This window comes from Peromyscus maniculatus, chromosome 23 (assembly GCF_049852395.1).
Source record: "Peromyscus maniculatus bairdii isolate BWxNUB_F1_BW_parent chromosome 23, HU_Pman_BW_mat_3.1, whole genome shotgun sequence".
In the NCBI taxonomy this organism is placed as follows: Eukaryota; Metazoa; Chordata; class Mammalia; order Rodentia; family Cricetidae; genus Peromyscus; species Peromyscus maniculatus.
This window is the reverse complement of record NC_134874.1, coordinates 59019643-59038514: the sequence shown is the minus strand read 5'-3', so window position 1 is coordinate 59038514 and position 18872 is coordinate 59019643. Positions and strand designations below refer to the sequence as shown.

Here is an 18872-nt window from a genome sequence, read left to right as displayed (position 1 = left end):
CCAATTGGGATTATACTGAGCAGTATGTGTTAGGAAGCAGAGTCTTGCACAGCAGGGACTCACAAATAGGTTCCCAAGAGCCAGCCAAAGCCCACGGGACAGCCCCACTACCATTGTGAGGAGTCACACAAGTAGACCAAGCTACACATCTGTCACATATATGTAGAGGGCGTAGCTCATTCCTATGCAGGCTCCCTGGTTCTTGGTTCAGACTCTGTGAGTTCCAATTACCCAGGTTACTTGTTTCAGCTTTTTGTGATATTCTTGACCCTTCTGACTCCTATAATCCTTTCGCCCTCTCTTCAGCAGGATTCCCTCAACCCAAAAGAAATCTAATGTTTGGCTGTGAATCTCTGCATGTATTTCCCTCAATTACTGAATGAAGGTTCCCTGATGACAATTGAGGTAGCCATCAAATAACCACTAGAGATGACCAGTACAAGCTGTGTATCCACTATTAGTAGAAGTCTTAGTTGGGATCATCCTTGTAGATTTTGGGAAGTTTCCCTTGCATCATGTTCTACCTGACCCCCAAATGCTCCCTGCTTCCAATAATCTCTCAGTAGAGTGCCCCTTCATGCACCTCCCAACCCAAACCCTCATGCTCCCATCCTCACCTGCCCCCAGGAGATATTCCTATATTTCCCCTTCCCAGGGAGATACATGCATCTGCTATTGGGCTTTCCTTGTTTCCCAGCGTGGAATTTGGTTAAGTCTCTCTTATTGTTGGCCACTACTTTGGGATTGGTCATTTTGGGAGGAGTTATGTTGTCCTGGATTTTCATGTTACTTCTGATTTTGTCATAGGCCTTGTTCACCTGGATTTAGTGTGTTACTTAAGTGTTTCTGTTTGCTTTCTGTTGGAGAGTATTTGCATTAATACTTGGTGTCTCAAGTTTGGTTGTGCTTGTCTCATCTGTTCTACTTGAGCTCAGGTGTGGAGACACAAAGTGCTGGTTTGTAGATGGAATAGCTGGCTGATGATGATCTAGGAGTGCTATCCCTTCTGGCCTCACTGACCAGAATGCAGAAATTGAGTTGAGATGTGTGCTGGGGCAAGATTCAGAATGTCCCACATCCTCTGACCTCATGAGCCATGTTCCACAGAGTGCAGTGGGTATATTCACCAACATTGGATCCAGAGTGTGAAAAAGCCATGATGTTTTCACAGTTCTGTCAGCCTCCTAAACAGAGGTTTCAGCAACCACTGTTACTAATTACACGCCCCATGATTAACTGTCTCAAGTAATAGGATTTCACTCTTCTATTTATACTCTGTTTGGTACTCAGCATATTAAAAAAATAAACTAAGATTCCTCCCCTGTCTCTGTATATACCGTCAGGCACTATTTGTTGTGTCTACCCTCATTCATCAGTATTTCTCCAATCTGTCTGCTTAAGATGTGTTCGATGATTAACTTCATTATAATAATCACACCCCATGGATTTGTATTGTACTGGTCCTTGATTTGTTTTCTCCCTGAGATCTAGTCAACCTTAAAACTTCTATTTGTTCAAATAGGTTTACATTACATTCTTAAAGCCAGCAGTCAGTAGGTGAAGTTAAGAGGATTACAAACTGAGGCCAGGCCTTTGATCCTGTCCTAGTATACTTTGTATTGTTGATAGACAGATCCTGGCATAACCCAATGTGGTTGAAAGAGTTTATTTGGCTCCCATGTCCTGTTCAATGTCCATCATTAGGGAAGTTTTCTAGGAACTCTAGCAGATTCAGAGGACAGCTCTTTCCTGACTTGCTCTTCATGGCTTCTTCACTTTACTTTCATACATAATTCAGGACCAACATACAGGGGTAGAGGCACCCACAGTGTGCTTGGATCTCCCATTTTAGGCATTAATAAATGGATCCTGTAACTGCATGCAACTGCAAAATCACAGGACTACTTTCAGATACTCAGCACAATAATCCTTTGTTTTTAAGCCATTTTTCTGTGTAAATGGATGAATGTGGAAAAGATGACTTTGAGGTAGAGAACCCAGATCCAGAAAGACAAATGCCAGAGGTCATCTCCATTAGCTGTTTCTGGCTCCCAAACTTCTGAAGTGAGTATAAAACATGGAGGAACAGAGAGGGGAGGGGATACCAAAAGTACCTGACACCTGGGTTTTGTGTCTAGCTTTGGCTGTATGTATATTCCTTTTACACAGCTAGATACCATGTCCTCTTAGAGGTTCTTCTGAGATCTTCCCAGAAAGAATGTACCTAGCAGGAGTAGAAACCTAGCCCTTTGTGTGTATGTGGGACTTTCCGGTTGGGAAGAAATGTCTAGAAGCAACAGATATATAGTTGTGTGTGTGTGTGTGTGTGTGTGTGTGTGTGTGTGAGAGAGAGAGAGAGAGAGAGAGAGAGAGAGAGAGAGAGAGACAGACAGACAGACAGACAGACAGACAGACAGACACAGACACAGACACAGACACAGACACAGACACAGAGATAGAGTCTTTGATTATAAGTAAGGTGGCAGTTGGAATGACCTAACTCCATCTCTTTGTGTACCTGTAACATTGGCTGTAGAGATTAGGGTACCTAGAACGATGTGACACCTCACCATGAATATATAGTTGAAGGTTTCCTTTAGGGGAGGTGATACTGAGGAGGACATGATACCCTATTCATAGGTGGTTCTGTTCAATAGAGTATGATATTCTTGGCAGGTTCTGAGATTTGTGTCAGTTTGGCTAGGCTGTAAGGGAGGGTTTATCCAGCAGAAACTGATAGTGAGCTATTTATGTGCATGAAGGCCTTTGGCTGCAAGGTAGGTGTGTTAAGACCTACTAGGCCTTACTTCACCAAGGCAACGCACAACCCTACACACACACACACACACACACACACACACACACACACACACACACACACATTTTCCTTATAACATCATCATCTTCACCACTGTTCCACATATATTACTATTGAACAGGCATGGCTGCAAACCCCCTGGTTTCCTACATAGCCTGCTAGGTGTCATGTCCTAATGGATCTAGACAGCTCCCAACTGGTGCCACCCAACATATACCATTGTGTTCATAAGACACACTGCAGAGAATCCCCCTGCTTCTCCCACAGAGACTCATCCCACTATCAGGGGCTGCCCACACAACAGGCCTTGCTAGCTACTGTCCCCCAGTCCTTCTGCCAAACCCACCCATGTACAACTAGTTATCATGTGGCTGGACACTCCTACCCATGCCACTATAGCCTGAAATACACTACTTGGTTTCAAGCTTTGCTGCACACCTGCCTGAAGCCTGGATGCCCTACTGTGTATCACACCCTCAGGACTCCCCAGTCCTAACCCGGATATTGTGCATGATAACGGCCTCATCTAATAAGTTTCTCTTCCTACACCCATCCTGCTGCCACAATAGCCCTGCTAATTTTCAGCTGTGCTTAGACCCATGCCCCTATCCGGTAGTGTATGTTGTCAACAGAATGGTGTTATTTTGGGTAAGACTTGATGCCAATTATTGTATATGCATACAATATACTTCAATATACATGACTGAAATCTGCACAGAGTGGTAGTGTCTGATAGCAAGAAACTTGATATGTCAGTGATGGAGGTGTCTAGAAGAGCCTTAAAATTGCAATGTTCACTGGACCAGTAGTGTATATAGGGGGTAAGGGTGTGTGTCAACATTGTCGCATACCTAGCATGTCCCATGTGATGGAGCCTGGTGCTCAAGTGAACCTGACACACAGCACTTTATATGCACTGTGGTTTGGACAGGGTTAATGTCCAGCATGGCCCAGTAACTAGCAGTAGAGCCTGAGACCCAGCACATGGTATAGCATAGGAAGGAGTCCAGTAGAAGCTGATGCCTAGCAGTGTGGGTGTGTCTTCAGCAGAAGGAGGGGGTCCAGAAATGCTAATTGCTAGGTATTGTGCAAGACCTGACGAGGGAAATGTTCCCCACATGGTCTGATGGCTGTCGATTAATGTGGGGTATGAGGTCAAACTGGACCTGGTACCTAGAGTGGATGAGTGGTCACAGGGGTGGTGGTGTGTCCAGTGTGTTTGATGATAACTGTATGTCAGAGGGGAGCAGTGGAAGAATGGGGTGTCAAGCTGGGAACAATCCCTACTGTGTGTGTGTGTGTGTGTGTGTGTGTGTGTGTGTGTGTGTGTGTGTGTGTGTGGTGTGTGTGTGTGTGTGTGTGTGTGTGTGAGCTTATGGGTGATCTAGTGTCCATCAAGTTCTGATCATTCATGTTGAAGTACGTTGGCAGTGTGCAATGTGATGTCCGAGTGTGCTTGACACTTCAGAGTGTGTGTGAGGCACAGAGGGAGCCAGCAGAGCCTGACACCTGACAGTGCATGTGAGGGCTGCAGGGTGAGGTGTGCATTCCAGGGCCTCCAGCTAGCCTTGTAGGAGTTGCCATGGAGTTTGGAATGACCAGCAGGTCTGAAATCTAACAGGGATATGTGGGTTGATGGAATGTGGTATCCAGTGGGCCCTGATACTAACACTGTAGATTGTGGTGGTGCGGTGTGATACTCAAGAGGGCATGGACCCAAGCAGTGTATGTGAAATTTCAGTGGTTAGGGTGTCAAGTGGGATCTAATACTAGCAGAGTATTTGTGTACAGTGGCAAAAGAGTGTCCTGTATGACCTGTTAAGTGGCTGTTAATAAAGGACTATGTGGGTTGCATTCTGGATCCAGACCTAGGAATACATGAGAGTTATGTGTGAAGGTTTGTTTAGCAATGCCTGTTACCTAGCAGTCAGTGTGTGGTTTGGTGGGAAGTCATGCATGGCCCAATACTTAGAAGTGTATTAAAGTGTGTGTGTGTGTGTGTGTGTGTGTGTGTGTGTGTGTGTGTGTGTGTGTGTGTGTGATGTACAGACTGTTTGTCATGGTCTGACAGCTGGTAGTACAAGTGAGGTGACATGGCTGTAGTGTCCCACGTTGCATTATACCTAGTGTTGTACGTCAGTGCAGGAAGATTCCAGGAGTGTTTGAACCAAGCAGTAACTGTGTGTCCTTGTCAGAAGGTAAAGTGTGCAACAGTGTCTGATACCTTTCCCCATGTCTTAGTACACTGTGCTTGGGGGCATGTCTAGCATGATCTAGAATCTAGCATTGCGTGTGGGACAGCAGAAGGGAGTTGAATATCTAGGCCTAATACCTAGAGAACTCTGTGGTGAGTGTGGGTGAGGGGAGTCCTTCATGTCCTTACACTGACACTGTATGTAAGTTGTTAACAAGGGGAGGGGCATAGGTAGCACATGTTAGTATCTAAGTGTCAGACCTGCTGCTTTCCCCAGCTGACTGGACCATCCATACTATGCTCTTATCAGATCAGCTGGACAGCTCATCTCCATCCGACATGATGTGATAGGTTTCAGCCCTCCTCACACCACACAACACACACTACACCTCCACCTCCTCTTAGCCACACAACATTCACTGTCAGGGATTTGTTGTCTGCTGGGGTGTGTCATGGGCCAGGTTCTCTCTAGATGTCCTGGGGGGAGTGTCCTGCTCTTGCCATGCTCCAGCTTCTGTATTTTCATGGCTGGTGGCATCAGGGCTCCTGAGTCCACAGTTCATCTTTTCCGTGTTATTTCTTATCTTCCTTTCTATAAGGCAGGAATGTATGTAGTCCTCTACTATAACTTTATGTGATCATTATAGTGTTTGTATTTGAGGTCAATAGAAATGGTGACAGTCTTCAGTTTTTCAGTTGGTTCCTTATTGCTTGTTTTTTAAATCTTCTTTTGCAATCATTTGTGGACAAGCCATTCTCTCTGGCTTGATTTCCATGGGTGACTATGAGAAAATCAGCTGGCAGGATCTTGCTGGGTCTGTTTCTGAGCATTCGTTCTGTTCCACGTATCCAGTCTCCATTACTTCCCTGTAGCATTTTGTGAATCTCTGAGGCTTTGTGCAAAGTCCTGGGAGTAGATCAGAGTCTTGAGGGATCTCTCCTGTCCTCTGCCATGTCTTCTAGGTTTAGATCCCATTGGTTGTTACATCTTGTGTTTGAGCATCAGACTGGATTTTGCTGATTCTATAGATGAAGTGCAAAACATCTGTCACCTTTAGAATAACAACTGGTGGAGCCGGAGAGCTCATTAGCTTTGGATTTCTCTCCTCCAGGTATCAAAGCATTCTGAATGCCAATTTATAGAAATTATGTTAGAATTCTAATTAAATACTTGAGTATTTCTTTGTAAATTGTCTCTGCCTAATACCAGTGAGAAATTGGCCAAATGTATGACCTCAAGTTCTGCCTCATCATGTTAGTGGAGGCCTGTGACAGGTGGTCCATGGGTATTGCCCTTCTCAGGAGATGCACTGTAGAGTTCAGAAAGAGAAGCACATTTAATTCCCAAGGCTCTTCTGAGATATTTCTTACCTACTCAGGCAGGTTTTCTTTGTTATCTGTGAAGACAGAGAGGCATAGGTGACTTTCTGAACTGTCAAAATGCAAAGGGGTCGAAGTTGGGCAGGATTCAACAGTAACTACCCACTGGGAGCTTCCACAAGGGGACACTCCTGTAGATTCCCCAGGGCTTGTTGGTAATTTGGGGTGGTTGTCTGTAGTTGGATGATGGAAGAGAAACCATGAAATCGTCCTCCACAGCATGTCCTCCTGTTGCTGTGTGGAGCCTCTGAGTTCCTCTGGAGCTCAGACAATGGCATGCTAGTCTGCCAGGAAGGGGAGGGGAGAGGTGCTCTTTTCCCTCCATGTCACCAAAGCTCAGTGTGCACATACTCAGGTCAGGAATTCTCAGGGTCCACGATTCAGGATATGGCCAGGCACCTAAAAGAAAAAGCTTGTGTTAGACAACTGGTGAGGCCGGCAGAAAGATTCATTCACCACCCTAGACCTGTGGCCTTTCAGATAATAGCTGGTTTATTTCTGGTGGAGTTCAGGACCTAATGAGGCAGGAATGATGACCCTTTTCTTCCCATGTGACTTCCTGTGGGAGAATTCATTGGGTTCTCCCTGCGAAGCCCTGATTTCAGGGATTGGTTTATCCTAGCTGCTCTGCTACTGTCCCATAAACGGGCTCTAGGATCAAGAAGGAAATGCAGTTTCACCAACATATCTGTGTCTAGACTCTGTGCTTCCTGCACCCAGCTCACTGAACACTTGCCTAGATGAGACAGGATGCACATATGGTGAAGATGAGGTTTGTCTGAACATATCCAGCAGAACCTGCAGATCTGAGGAAAGAAAGGATGTCAATGAGAGTTCTGGAGTTGGCCTCTGAGACTAAAAGAGACCCAGGCTGTTACCACACTAATCATCCTATCTGTGTCAATGACTTTGGATGAATTTAAACAGTCCCAACCAGTCAGCCTTTGTCCAAAAGCAAGCTACCCAGCATCATTTGGACTCACTTTATTCCACTGGGAAGTGAGTATTACTGAGCAATTTTGTGGTAGTGTGTAAAAAGATCTTGGTACAAAAAGCATGTATTGTCTGCACCTGTTCCTGCGGCCTCCAGGACGTAGGCAGTAGGAAAGGAGTGTGTTGAATGTGTGAGCCTCATCATAATCTGACATTTGACATGCAACAATCTAAAGGCCACCACATGTTCCCTGCAGTGGCCAGCAATATAAAAAGTTCACATTAAACTCACCTGGCCTCTTAGGCATCAACTCTGGTTCCTAAGGGTCACATTCTTAGAGACCATCATTACTAGGGTTTGGAGTCCTGGTCCGCATGTGCTGTCTCCTGGCTGGCCACATTACCCAAGGCTCCCTTCCACAGGCCATGAGTTCAGTTAAGTGCTTCAGGGTGAGACATTCCTTAATGGTCACTCACTGACATACAGACAAGACATGGGCAGAAGAGCAAGCAGTCCTTGTCTCTTGACTGGTTCCCCTTGCTAGGTTGTGTGAATCCCCATTCCCCAGTTTCTGGAACCCAACACAGACTAAGTCACTGGCCAGTGACAGAATGGATGTCACAGCATACAGGTGTGAAAAGATGTTGACCAACTTTGATTCAAAGTGTTCCTTCTCAATGGTGTTAGGGTCAGAGGGGAGAGATGTGCCACTTACACCAAGTTATATCAATATCCCTCTGTAGCCATGAGTCAGCTGTTTCTATCTATCTATCTATCTATCTATCTATCTATCTATCCATCATCTATCTATCTATCTATCTATCTATCTATCTATCTATCTATCCATCTATCGATCTCTTGTCCTCTGTAATACAAGCTAAGTGACCACCTACTCTTGGGATTGAGGCAGACCTGCCTGATCAGCCTCATTCTTCATATCCCCTAAGCCAGAGTCAAGTTTAGACAAGAAACAAAAAACTAAGCATCTGCTAGTGGTCTCAGTGATGCTTTCAGCAATGTGCTGCCCAGAGATGAGCCTTGACAATCATCCTATTCAGAGTGGCCATCCTTCACTGCATGGAGAGGCTGTCTGCCTGTCAGGTGCACCTGACAACACTCTAGACAATTATTCCAGCAGGTCAAGCAAGCAGAAGGCCTAGAGGGAAGCCCTAGCTGTATGGTAACAAGGCTATCTAGGCCTGACCACTGTACCCTGTGGGACCTGGGTACAAAGTAGTTTCAAGAGTGCTGACCCCATCTCTGACCACTGTGCCCTAGGCTAGGTAATTCCCACTCACTTCCAAAGTGGAGCAATGTCCCAGCATTCCATCCAAAGTGGTACCCATTTTCCTCCAGCTTGCTGTCACTTTCCTGTTAGGAGACAAATATGGTTCTGATGAAACTCCCTACAGTGAGGCCCCTTCACAAACACATAAACTAGACCAGCATTCAGTGGGGCTGTGTCTTTTCTGATAGTCAGGACACAGGGACAAATGAAGGCTGCAAATACAACAGCTGGGAAGGAGGGAGAGGAAGGAGAGGAAGGAGCTCCCTTCCCCTCATGTGGGGAAACATTTCACTAGGATCAGAAACCCGAAAGGATGGACAGATTAATGAGTACTGCTAGTTATTCCCCTGCAGACTGGTCCACAGGGTCTGCACATTCAAGGGTAGCTTGATATTGGTAAATGATATTGGCTCAAGTCCCCCTCAGACAAGGATGCTGTGAAACGCCAGCCCTGAAACATATTCCCTTGATAATGAGAATTTTCTGGAGGGAAACCTGTGGTAATTGGCTCACCTCCTCCTGTGCTAGACACAGACCCTTCATGCTGGGGAAGTGGGCACACTGCCATCTGGACTTCCTGCAGAGCTCCAACTTCTGCTGTCTCAGGCCACACCTGTAAGTCGCCACCCTGTGTCTCCTGATGGAGAGAGCTCATCGCTTTAAAGAGGAGGGACATGTGAATGGGACTCTAGGGGAACTTGAAATATGCAGCACTTAAGCTAGACATACTGTGCAACCCTCTCCCCGTGGCTCCTTCCCTCTCTCTCCTCCATCCTCTCCAAATTCATCCCTTAGCCAATTCTTTCCTGCTGCCTCTGCAATCTCTGGTTCTCATCATCTGCTCTCCTCCAGCTCAACTATGTCACCTTATTTAGAAGCGGGTTTGTACTGTGGCACTGGTGATTTTGAAGTCAGAGTTTTAAATTTGCATACCCAGACAGTGAAAAAGTTAATGTGCCAAATGCAAAGGACAGATGACAGTTTCAAATACAAAATTAGCATAGTAGAAACCCGAGGCCTGGAACCAGACCAGTGACTCTGTAATGAGCACTAGCAAGTGAAGACATGTGGACAGAGGGGTTTATAGTGTGACTCACTCTGTCTCACTTGGTCACTGCAGCTTCCACAAGGAAACCTTGAAGTCTCTCCCCTTTTTAAAATTTATCTTACTTTCCCTTTTAATCTCTTAAATTTTGTTTGGGCAGTTGTAGGAGTGGAGGGCAGGTGTGAAGAGATAGGATCATGAGTGTGATCAAGATATTGATATAAAAGACACACAATGAATATATAAATAAATAAATAACTCAGCAGAGAGATAAGTAAATAAATAGATGAAATAAGTAAATAAAGAGCATACAGGATAAAAAGAACATTCTCACACTCAAGAGTGAATGAAATTTAGACATTTTTCAGAAAACAGATACAACTGAGGATGACTGTGTTATGTGTGACAAGCTTGTCCCAAAAGACAAGGATCACTGTTTTCTTTCATAAGCAAAATGTGCAGGTCATAGGTGTCAGAACATGAACAACAGAACACTCAGGACATGAAATAGTACAGTGGTCTTCCTGGAATGGTCCACAATGTTCCTGGGAGTGATTGATCACCTCTATCATCATGCACTGTCTAGAGTGGGCTGCATAGAGTCCCAGTTGGTTCAGATTTCAGAAACCTTTAGCCCTGGGCTCTCCATTAACCAGGGAGTATGAACAAAGTTCAGTGGCCTAAAACCAACCCAAAGTGGTTTTGACAAATAACAAAAGCACTGTGGGACCCATGAGCAAGAGGAGCCATGGAAGTCAGCAGACAAGCAGACAGAATCTGGGTGTCAGGTGAGTAGAACTGGAAGCTCCTATGTAGAATCTGTGGCTTTATGTACTTCCTCTGCCACTGGTGTCCTTAAAGTGAAAGTCCTGCCTCCAACATTCCAAGACAGGCACCACCTGTCTCAGTGACCCACCTTGAGTCCTTATCTGTGATCTCAAGGCTCAAATGGAAAGAACTCAATCAATTAGACCAGGTAGCCAATCTGGACGCTCCTGGTTGGTCAGGTTGAAGTCATGGGTTTTGTGCCAGGACTGCAGTAGGGATCCTATAAAAACAGGGTTAGAGAGTAGCCTTTTCATGCTCTGTGCCTTGTTGTCAAGGATGTGCCAGCTAGGGCATACCTCCTCCAGCCCACTGACTGGGGTCCCCAGAAGAATTCATGACAGCAGTTCTCACCTCCAGGTGTCTGTTCACTGGTGGACATAGACTTCTATTCTGAAGGTAAGATTTGGACTTTGCTGCTGTTTGTACTCCATCCTGGATGAAAGAAACTTCACTTCAATCCCTGAAGCTGTTAGGGTGAAAGAAGCACAAGACTTGTCTCTATTCCCTCAAATGTTTGAGGAATTTACCATTGATGCTATACGTACAGTACTTGAAGCCAGGCATGGGAGTCCACATCTGTAATCACAGCACTCAGGAGGCAGAGAAAGGAGGTCAATCTCTGTGAGATTGAGACTGCATGTTCTACACAGAGAGTGTCAGGATTGTAAGGGTTATATAGTGAGATCCAGTCTCAAAAAAAAGTAAAATATAAAATGAGGATTCAGAATATTTCCCCATCTCATTTCTAGAATTCAACAGAATCCTCAAACATTTCTCAACCCTGCCTTCACTGATATGCAGCAGAAACACAGTCTGACACCAGGTGATACCCACAAACTGAAAATTTCTCTCTCTTCTTGAAGAAAATGACTGATCTTGTTCTGCGCACATGGGACTCACCAGATGGTCAGGGTTCTAGAAGTAACTGACAGCTGCTGGGAAGACCTTGCTGAAGACTTTAATATGCATCAGTCTCTGTTAACAGGACAAGATCAGATGGTCAGAATGGAGCTGGAGGCCAACTACAGCAGAGAAGCTGGTTCCTCCCTTGTCAACCTCTGCAGTCTCTCAGTCTCCCATTGCTCTTCAGTTGAGCAAGTCAGTGATAACTTTCCCTCTGTGTCAGGGATGCTGGCACATGCCACCTCATGGGATCCTTTTTACCACATCCAGACCAGGCTTCAGAGACTCATCTTCTACCACACACAGACACTTACTGTACTCAAACTTACCTGCAGGCCCATGATTCACACAAATTAGACCCTGGATTTGCTGTTGAGTTTATTTCCCCTTGCCAACTCAGTGATCTGCTCCCTACCTGGAAGGTGTCCTGGAAAACAGTTCAGACACTACACCTCAGCCAGTGCTTCACACTGCACCAGGGGCTGTCATCAAGAGATCCATGATGATCAAGGTTTCCTTGTAAGTCTGACCCCAATGGTGGGCATTGGTCATAGAGAAGTCCAGTGTTATGGCCTTGTAAAGACAACAACCCAGGATCAGGCTTGGCAAGGCCTACTTACCTTCCCACATTGGAGCAGAACAATGTTAATGTAAGGTCAAATGTCAGTTATAAATCCCTCCATGAGATGGAAAAAATGATGTAAGATTCTTGGATCAGGAGGTGGGAGACAGCAAGGGAATCCTGGATGAAGGAGGCTATGGAGACAAAGACATAGACATCATCAGATCTGCCAAAGGACATGTCAGACAGGAACGGCAGAGGACTCCACTACATGATGGAGCCACCCTTATTTTCTGTCAGACCCTTCTTCAGTAGCCCAGAATGGAAGCCCCTTTCCAAAGCAGCCTCATACTTCACTACATTGATGTATGCCAGGAACCATCAGAGCAGGGTCTTTCCTCCTCATGGCTGGCAATAAACCCAAGGTCACACTCTGCTCTGTTTGAGACAATTGTTCCTGGTCTCACTTTTCAAGACCCCTGTCCCATGAAAATCTCCTTTTCTCCTGACTCATTTCAGGTAAGCTCCTCTGGACAGACTCTACCCTCTCTCTACAGGTCCTCTCATTTCCTCTCCATCCTCTCCACTTCCTTTCCCCTCTTCCTCCCCCATATCTCCATTCTTCCATCTCTCACTGGATTTACAGTTCCTGCAGTTCTTCTGAAAGACAGTCAGAAAGCAGTTTGGAGGTGATGAATGAATCAAAGAAGAGGGAAGCCTGAGACCTGTGTGCCAGGCTGTCCTGTTGACAGAGGCAGCCCTTTTTGATGTCATGGAACTCTGGTCCCACAGGAACCAGGACAGATGTAGACATTCATTGGGTCGATGCTACATGTGACTCTCAGGGATGTTCAGCAACAGTGCAGGGGCAGCAGTGAGGTGAAGGATGGGGAAGATGTCAGCTGAGACCCTAACCTGGAGGATGGATACTGGAACCTGTAGCCTAACATATCATCACACAGGACACAGATTTCCAGCCTGGATCCTTCTTGTTGCACTAAACCACACCAAGACTCTAATTCAATTCACTTTCCCCAAATAAAACCCAAAAGAATAAGGAAAGTGTCTCTTTTAGTGAGACTTTAACAGACAAGACTTACTCAGCACTGAGGAGGACGGGACTCCACTGACCAATAGTGCTGCATCTTTCTCTTGCTTCACCCCAGCTCTGTAGGAGAGAACAGGATGTTATTTCCAAGAAAGCATCCTACTTGGGTGCCTTGACACATGCTAGGAACCATCAGAGCAGGCCCTCTCCTCCTCATTGCTGGCTATTCCTAGCTCCCTCCCAGTCTGCACTTCAGGGGAGGTTTGTTCCTGCTGTAGACTGTGCACGGCCCCTGTCACAGGTCAGCACACATCTCTTTCATGTTACTTTGTTGACAGGAAGTTCCTCAGGACAGACTCTACTCCTTATTCTATACCACCTCTCATGTCCCCTATTCCTGTCTCGAAACGGTTCCCCAATTAGTCCTCTTTATCTCCTTCACTCACCTCCATTCTCCAGAGGATTTGCACTGTTTTGTCCAAAGGGCAGTCACAGAGTAAGTTGGAGGGTTAAAGTGACCAAGATGATGAGCAGCCGTGATTGGTATGAAGTCCTTCCTGGTTGTAGAGGCTGCTGTTTTCCATGCAGTGTGAGTGTTCCTACAAGCACAGCCAAAACTAGGAAGGTAGAGGGTCATGGGGTCCATGTGACTTATGACCCCCAATTGTCCCACAACAGTTCTGAAGCTGGATTAAGCTGAAAGAGATGCAAAGTGGCAGCTCAGACCCAATAGCTGGAGGATGAATGCTGGTAGGAGCCTGTTGTCCTGGGTTGGAGGGAGCTGGCACACTGGAGATGAGTTCTGGCTCACTTCTGTGGCAGTTACTCCTCACCAGGTCTGGAATTCTATTGGGCCATTTTGATTTCCACACTTCAAAGCAGAAAGAAACATGAAAGCACCTCTGTTAGTGACTTTGGCAGATAAAAGTTCTATGCCATATTTCTCTTCCTGATTCCTCCATTCTGAACCTTTGCCCCCTTTAGCCAAACTCTCCTCCCTTCCTTCCCACCCTGTGGTCCCCATGCTATGATATCTGCTTTTGCCTCAACCTCCCAGGACTTTACATGGACAGGAAGCTGTGAATTTGCCATCTAATGTACCACATAACTGAAATTCTGGGCCCTCTGAGTAGGTACAACTTTTCATTTAAAAAGGATATTGAAATAGTATATTGAATAGACAATGTAGTAGGAATTCATCTATGTGGCACATCCAACTGTTCTCCATGTAGGTCTCCACTGTCCCCTCTTTTCCTTGAACCCCTGATGCAAGGGTTCAGGGCTCACCTTGGGGTGGGCAGGCAGCAGCAGCAGCAGCACAGTGCTCTCAGTGCGTGGGAAATTTGCTTCCTCATCAGTTTCCAGACCCTGAATGTCCTGGATCCAGATGTCGTGGGTGTCACCTGCGGCTGGTCACTGGGAATGTCTGACCCATGGGATGAATCTTCTTCACAGAAGCCCAGGTTCAGAAATCCTGTGGGTGTTGCATCCAAGACTGATTCAGGAGAGGAGAGATTGCCAGGCAGGGAGTCAACAGAATTCCTGTTGACTGCAATGTCCTCTGCAGCAGTGTTGATGACGTCAGCCATAAGATCATCTCTTTCTGGGACTGTGTCGTCTGAACAGGGCAGCTCGTCCGGGAGGGTGTATATGTGGGGCATGGTGTAGCTTCTGCATCTTTCGCCTCTTTCTTCCCCACCCTCCTCCTTAAAGTGACCCTTCCCAGCTTGTGTACTGGTTGTAAATGCTGGTTCACTGGCTCTCCTGGTCAAGGGAAGAGGGAGGTGAACAGGACCTGCAGGGCTGCCAGTTAACCAGGGCATCTGATCTTGCTGATGGCTGTCTCCTCCACTCAGCTGATATTTGAGAATGTTGCATGTAGCCATTACATGATTATCTTCTCGCCTGTGCGTTAGGGATGAAACAATCTCCTCACAGGTATAGCCGATGGTGCACATGGTCTCCACGACCCTGGGCAGGATTTCTTTGGTGGCAGGCAGTACATGTTCTTGAATGGGGCCTAGCCATGGTCGTTCCACAAGCTGAGAGATTGTGAATCGGTACCAGATAGGGACCATGAGTAGTCGGGCAATGATGATGTGACAGGGTTTTGACAGATGGTAAGGAATGGGACACATTGTGGTGGTGATGACCCTGTGCATACCTTCAAGGGTTTCTTCCATGTATGGAAAGTGCCCTGTGACCAGGACATACAGGACGATACCCAAGCTCCACATATCACCTGCCAGTCCATCATAGGGCTTTCTTGCCAAGATCTCTGGGGCCCAATAGAGCAAGGAGCCACAGATCTCCTCCAACATCTGCCCCTCTGTGATTTCAATTGCCATACCAAAGTCACAAAGCTTTGCATTTCCTGCTGCATCGACTAGGATGTTTTCTAATTTGATATCACGGTGTGCAATGTGTCTCTGGTGGAGGAAGTGAACTGCTGACACCACCTGCCGAAAAATCACTCTAGCCTCCTCCTCCTTTAGACAGCCCAGTGCCCTGAGGCAGCTCTCCAGGTCTTCTCCTGCCACATACTCCATAATCAGATAAGTGGTTGACAGTGTGTCGATCATGTCAAAAAATCGAACAATGTTCCTGTGTTCCAGAGACTGAAGTATTTTCACTTCAGTACTGATGTCAGCCACACTGTTAGTGTTTTTCTCAAGGACTTTGACAGCCACTCGTGTATGTGTGGGAAGGTGACAGGCCAGCTTCACCTCCCCGAATGAACCACAACCTAGAGATGTTAACATTCTGAAATCCTTTTCAAGATAGTCCTCTTCCATGTGGTTGGCCATGGTGGTCTGCTCAATTTCAACCACTTTATCTTGTGGGCAATCTCAGACCCACACAATGCTAAAAGAAAAAGATTAATGCAGTTTTAGAAGGGGAGGATATAGATTTGGATTCTCTGTTATGAAATTGAGATATCCCAAACAATCTAATGATGCTCTTCAAGGATACAAAAATACTAGAAGAACCTAAACCCAAGGCAGTGGATGAGGAATCATAACAAAGATCAGTGTTGGTATAAGTAAAGTTGGCATGCAAAAGAAAATCCTGAGATCCCTGAAAGAATGAGCTGCTTCTTTACAAGGATGTGCCACAATGCAAACCCCTTAACAAAGTTGATCAAGATTATGTAAAATAGTTCAATGAATTCAAACTCTAAACTAGTAAATTATACATAATATACTCAGCATCTATTATAATATACAGTTATAAATATTATATTATACATATATGTTACCTATAATACACATTATGTGCTTTATATATTTATTTAGTCCAGTAAATTTAAAAATGTTTTCTATAAAGGAGAAAAGAAACCAAAGGGAAATAAAACGCTGAATTTTCAAAAATGAAAATTGGGTAACATTTATTGAGGATATTGATAAAATAAGTACAAATTATCGCTAAAACAAAAAAATTTAATATAATCTTATTGCATCTTGTTATTCCATGTTCAGTTGCTATCCCTTGGAGCCTGCTCTTTTCTCAAGGGAAACAAAGGAGCAGTGGATCTGGTGGAGAGAGGAGCTGAGGGGCAACTGGAAGGAGCAGAAGGAGGGGATGATGCAATCAGGATGTACTGTATGAAAAAGATGAAATATAAAGAAAAACTGAAAAACGTAAATATAAATATGACACAGGAAATCTAAATCCCAAGAGCCAAAACCAACACACTGGAAATCAACTTTCCAATCTCTACAACTAGCAACAATGACCGGCAAGTATTTCAGTAGTTCATAAAACTGAGGGAAGGCACAGTTTCAAGCACATTTCATAAAAGTGTTATTCCCCTAATTTCCAAACTATATAAGACGTTTCAAAATTATCGTAGTATCAGGGAATATCCTTGACTGACAGATTAGAAAAACCTGAATGAGGGTAATTCATAGGTCACATCAAATTCAACACCACGTTAATAAGACCAGACTTCATGATCAAGACGTCTTTAACCGGGAACATTCAAGATTCATCAATAGCCAAAGAGCACAGCATACACACAACACTGAGATAAGTCCTAAATCAGACATCAGTGGAATAGAATGCCTAATTCAGGTGAAAACTTGGAATTAGTGAAAGTGTGACTACAAACATGCCAGTTCCACAAACACAAGTGTAACATTTTGCTCACTCCAGGTCATGAGCAGGCAGAGGCATAGCCTTTGTATAATAGGAAGTAATTGTCCAATTTAATGGGCCAGGAAGTGAAGTATAGCAGATAAATATGATCAAAGTAGAGTACAGCCAGATATCAGTCATGATCAAATTCCTCATCCTACGCATTTACTACATAACATTAAATTTGTAAAATACACAAGAACACAGCCAAATGTGACAAAAAGAAGTTAATAGAAGGAAAATCAGTTGAAATGAATAAAAAGGAGTTACAGGGAAAAATTACTACCAAAATCAATAATGTAAATAAAGAAATGCCGGGTGGTGGTAGCGCAAGCCTTTAATCCCAGCACTCAGGAGGCAGAAGCAGGTGGATCTTTGTGAGTTCGAGGTCAGGCTGGTCTACAGAGCGAGACGCAGGAGAGGCACAAAGCTACAACTTTGTCTTGAAAAACACAAAGAAAGAAGTAATAGTCAATTGCCAAAAGGCCAAACTGAGAACTTGGGAATCAAACTCACTATGTCCAGATCCAACAGGTCAAGGAAAAGGTCAAGTATATGGGGGAAATAACTGAGTCCAACTGCTCTCCCACCAACCAACCGATTCTCCGAAGTACAGACAAAACTCAGCCTCAGGCAGTGCCTTTTGATTGGCTAGTATCTAGCTTACCTCACAAGGACCCTGTGTGATGTCACATGCAATGGACCAATCATGGCTTGGCAAAAAACCAAAGTGATTTTTTAAATTATTTTTCAGTTAAATTATTAAATTATTTTTTTCCATCCACGTTCTTGCCCCAAGGACTAATGCCCTTAGCAAAGAGAGCTGCTATGTATCCCCACCACACTCCTGTTACTTTCCAAGAAGCCAAGATAGATTCATTGCTGTCACACAGTCACACATTGAACATATCCCTCCCACCCATCCTGTGAATATAATCAATGAGCTCTTCAAGTAGCCTAAGTTTCAGATCCCATTTTCTGTCATGTAGCATAGGTCTCATATTAACCAAGCCTGCTTCTTGGTGTGAAGCAACTCCCTTCCCCTCAGATACCATGAAGTTAATAGAGACACACTTTGTCTAGTGGGAATAAAACTCCCTCAGTGTCCAGACCATCTTTACTAATGACCTTTTGTCTGAAAGGAAGATCTGTCCATGCATCACTGTCCTTCTGTAAGCTCTGACCATTCCTTCCCTCCCCTGATAAAAAATAAAAATACATCCAAGAAGGAGGGAAATAATAAGTCAAAGGGAAAATGAAAGTCTAGGAAATAAAACTAGACAAAACACTTTGAAAGAATTGAGTATTGAAAGACTCGTACAGTGACCAGGACAATTCACTGATGAATTCTATCATCTCAACATCTAACAGCAATGTTCTCCAGATATTTCAGTACCCTATAAGTCTGAGGGAAGGAACATTTTCAACTTTTTCTCACAAAAGATGTATTACACTTATTCTCAAACCAAGTAAATAAAAGGTAAAAAGAAGCCAATATCAGGCAATATCCTTGACTAACATAAATTAGAAAGTCCTTAATGAGAGATAGCTCACACCAAATTCAACAGCACATTAAGAAGACCATACTTTGCCAGGCAGTGTTGTAACATGCCTTTAATCCCAGCATTCAGGAGGAAGAGACAGGCAGATCTACGTAAGTTCAAGGCCAGCCTGGTCTGCAGAGCAAGATCAGGACATGCACCAAAACAACACAGAGAAACCCAGTCTTGAAAAA

At 44.7% G+C, this 18872-nt stretch overlaps 1 protein-coding gene across 3 annotated transcripts; it reads right to left on the bottom strand.

Moving 5' to 3' along the window:
• Window positions 1-5427: 5427 nt before the first annotated feature.
• Window positions 5428-17755, bottom strand: LOC121826159 (putative sperm motility kinase W). 3 transcript variants are annotated; one of them, XM_076560158.1, is made up of 12 exons: window positions 17654-17732; window positions 14288-15865; window positions 13447-13871; window positions 13053-13120; window positions 12011-12146; window positions 10839-10953; window positions 10576-10707; window positions 9128-9271; window positions 8625-8697; window positions 7129-7198; window positions 6499-6791; window positions 5428-6409 (listed from the first exon to the last, which is right to left on the bottom strand). In XM_076560158.1, the coding sequence occupies exons 2-3, from the start codon at window positions 15805-15807 to the stop codon at window positions 13847-13849; spliced, it is 1545 nt and encodes a 514-aa protein (XP_076416273.1). In that variant the 5' UTR covers window positions 15808-15865; window positions 17654-17732; the 3' UTR covers window positions 5428-6409; window positions 6499-6791; window positions 7129-7198; window positions 8625-8697; window positions 9128-9271; window positions 10576-10707; window positions 10839-10953; window positions 12011-12146; window positions 13053-13120; window positions 13447-13846. The 3 variants fall into 3 exon arrangements, with proteins under 3 accessions (XP_076416273.1, XP_076416272.1, XP_076416274.1); XM_076560157.1 differs by lacking the exon at window positions 17654-17732 and adding an exon at window positions 7618-7801 and having other exon boundaries at window positions 6176-6409; window positions 10839-12146; XM_076560159.1 differs by lacking the exon at window positions 5428-6409 and having other exon boundaries at window positions 10839-11817; window positions 17654-17755.
• Window positions 17756-18872: the final 1117 nt, after the last annotated feature.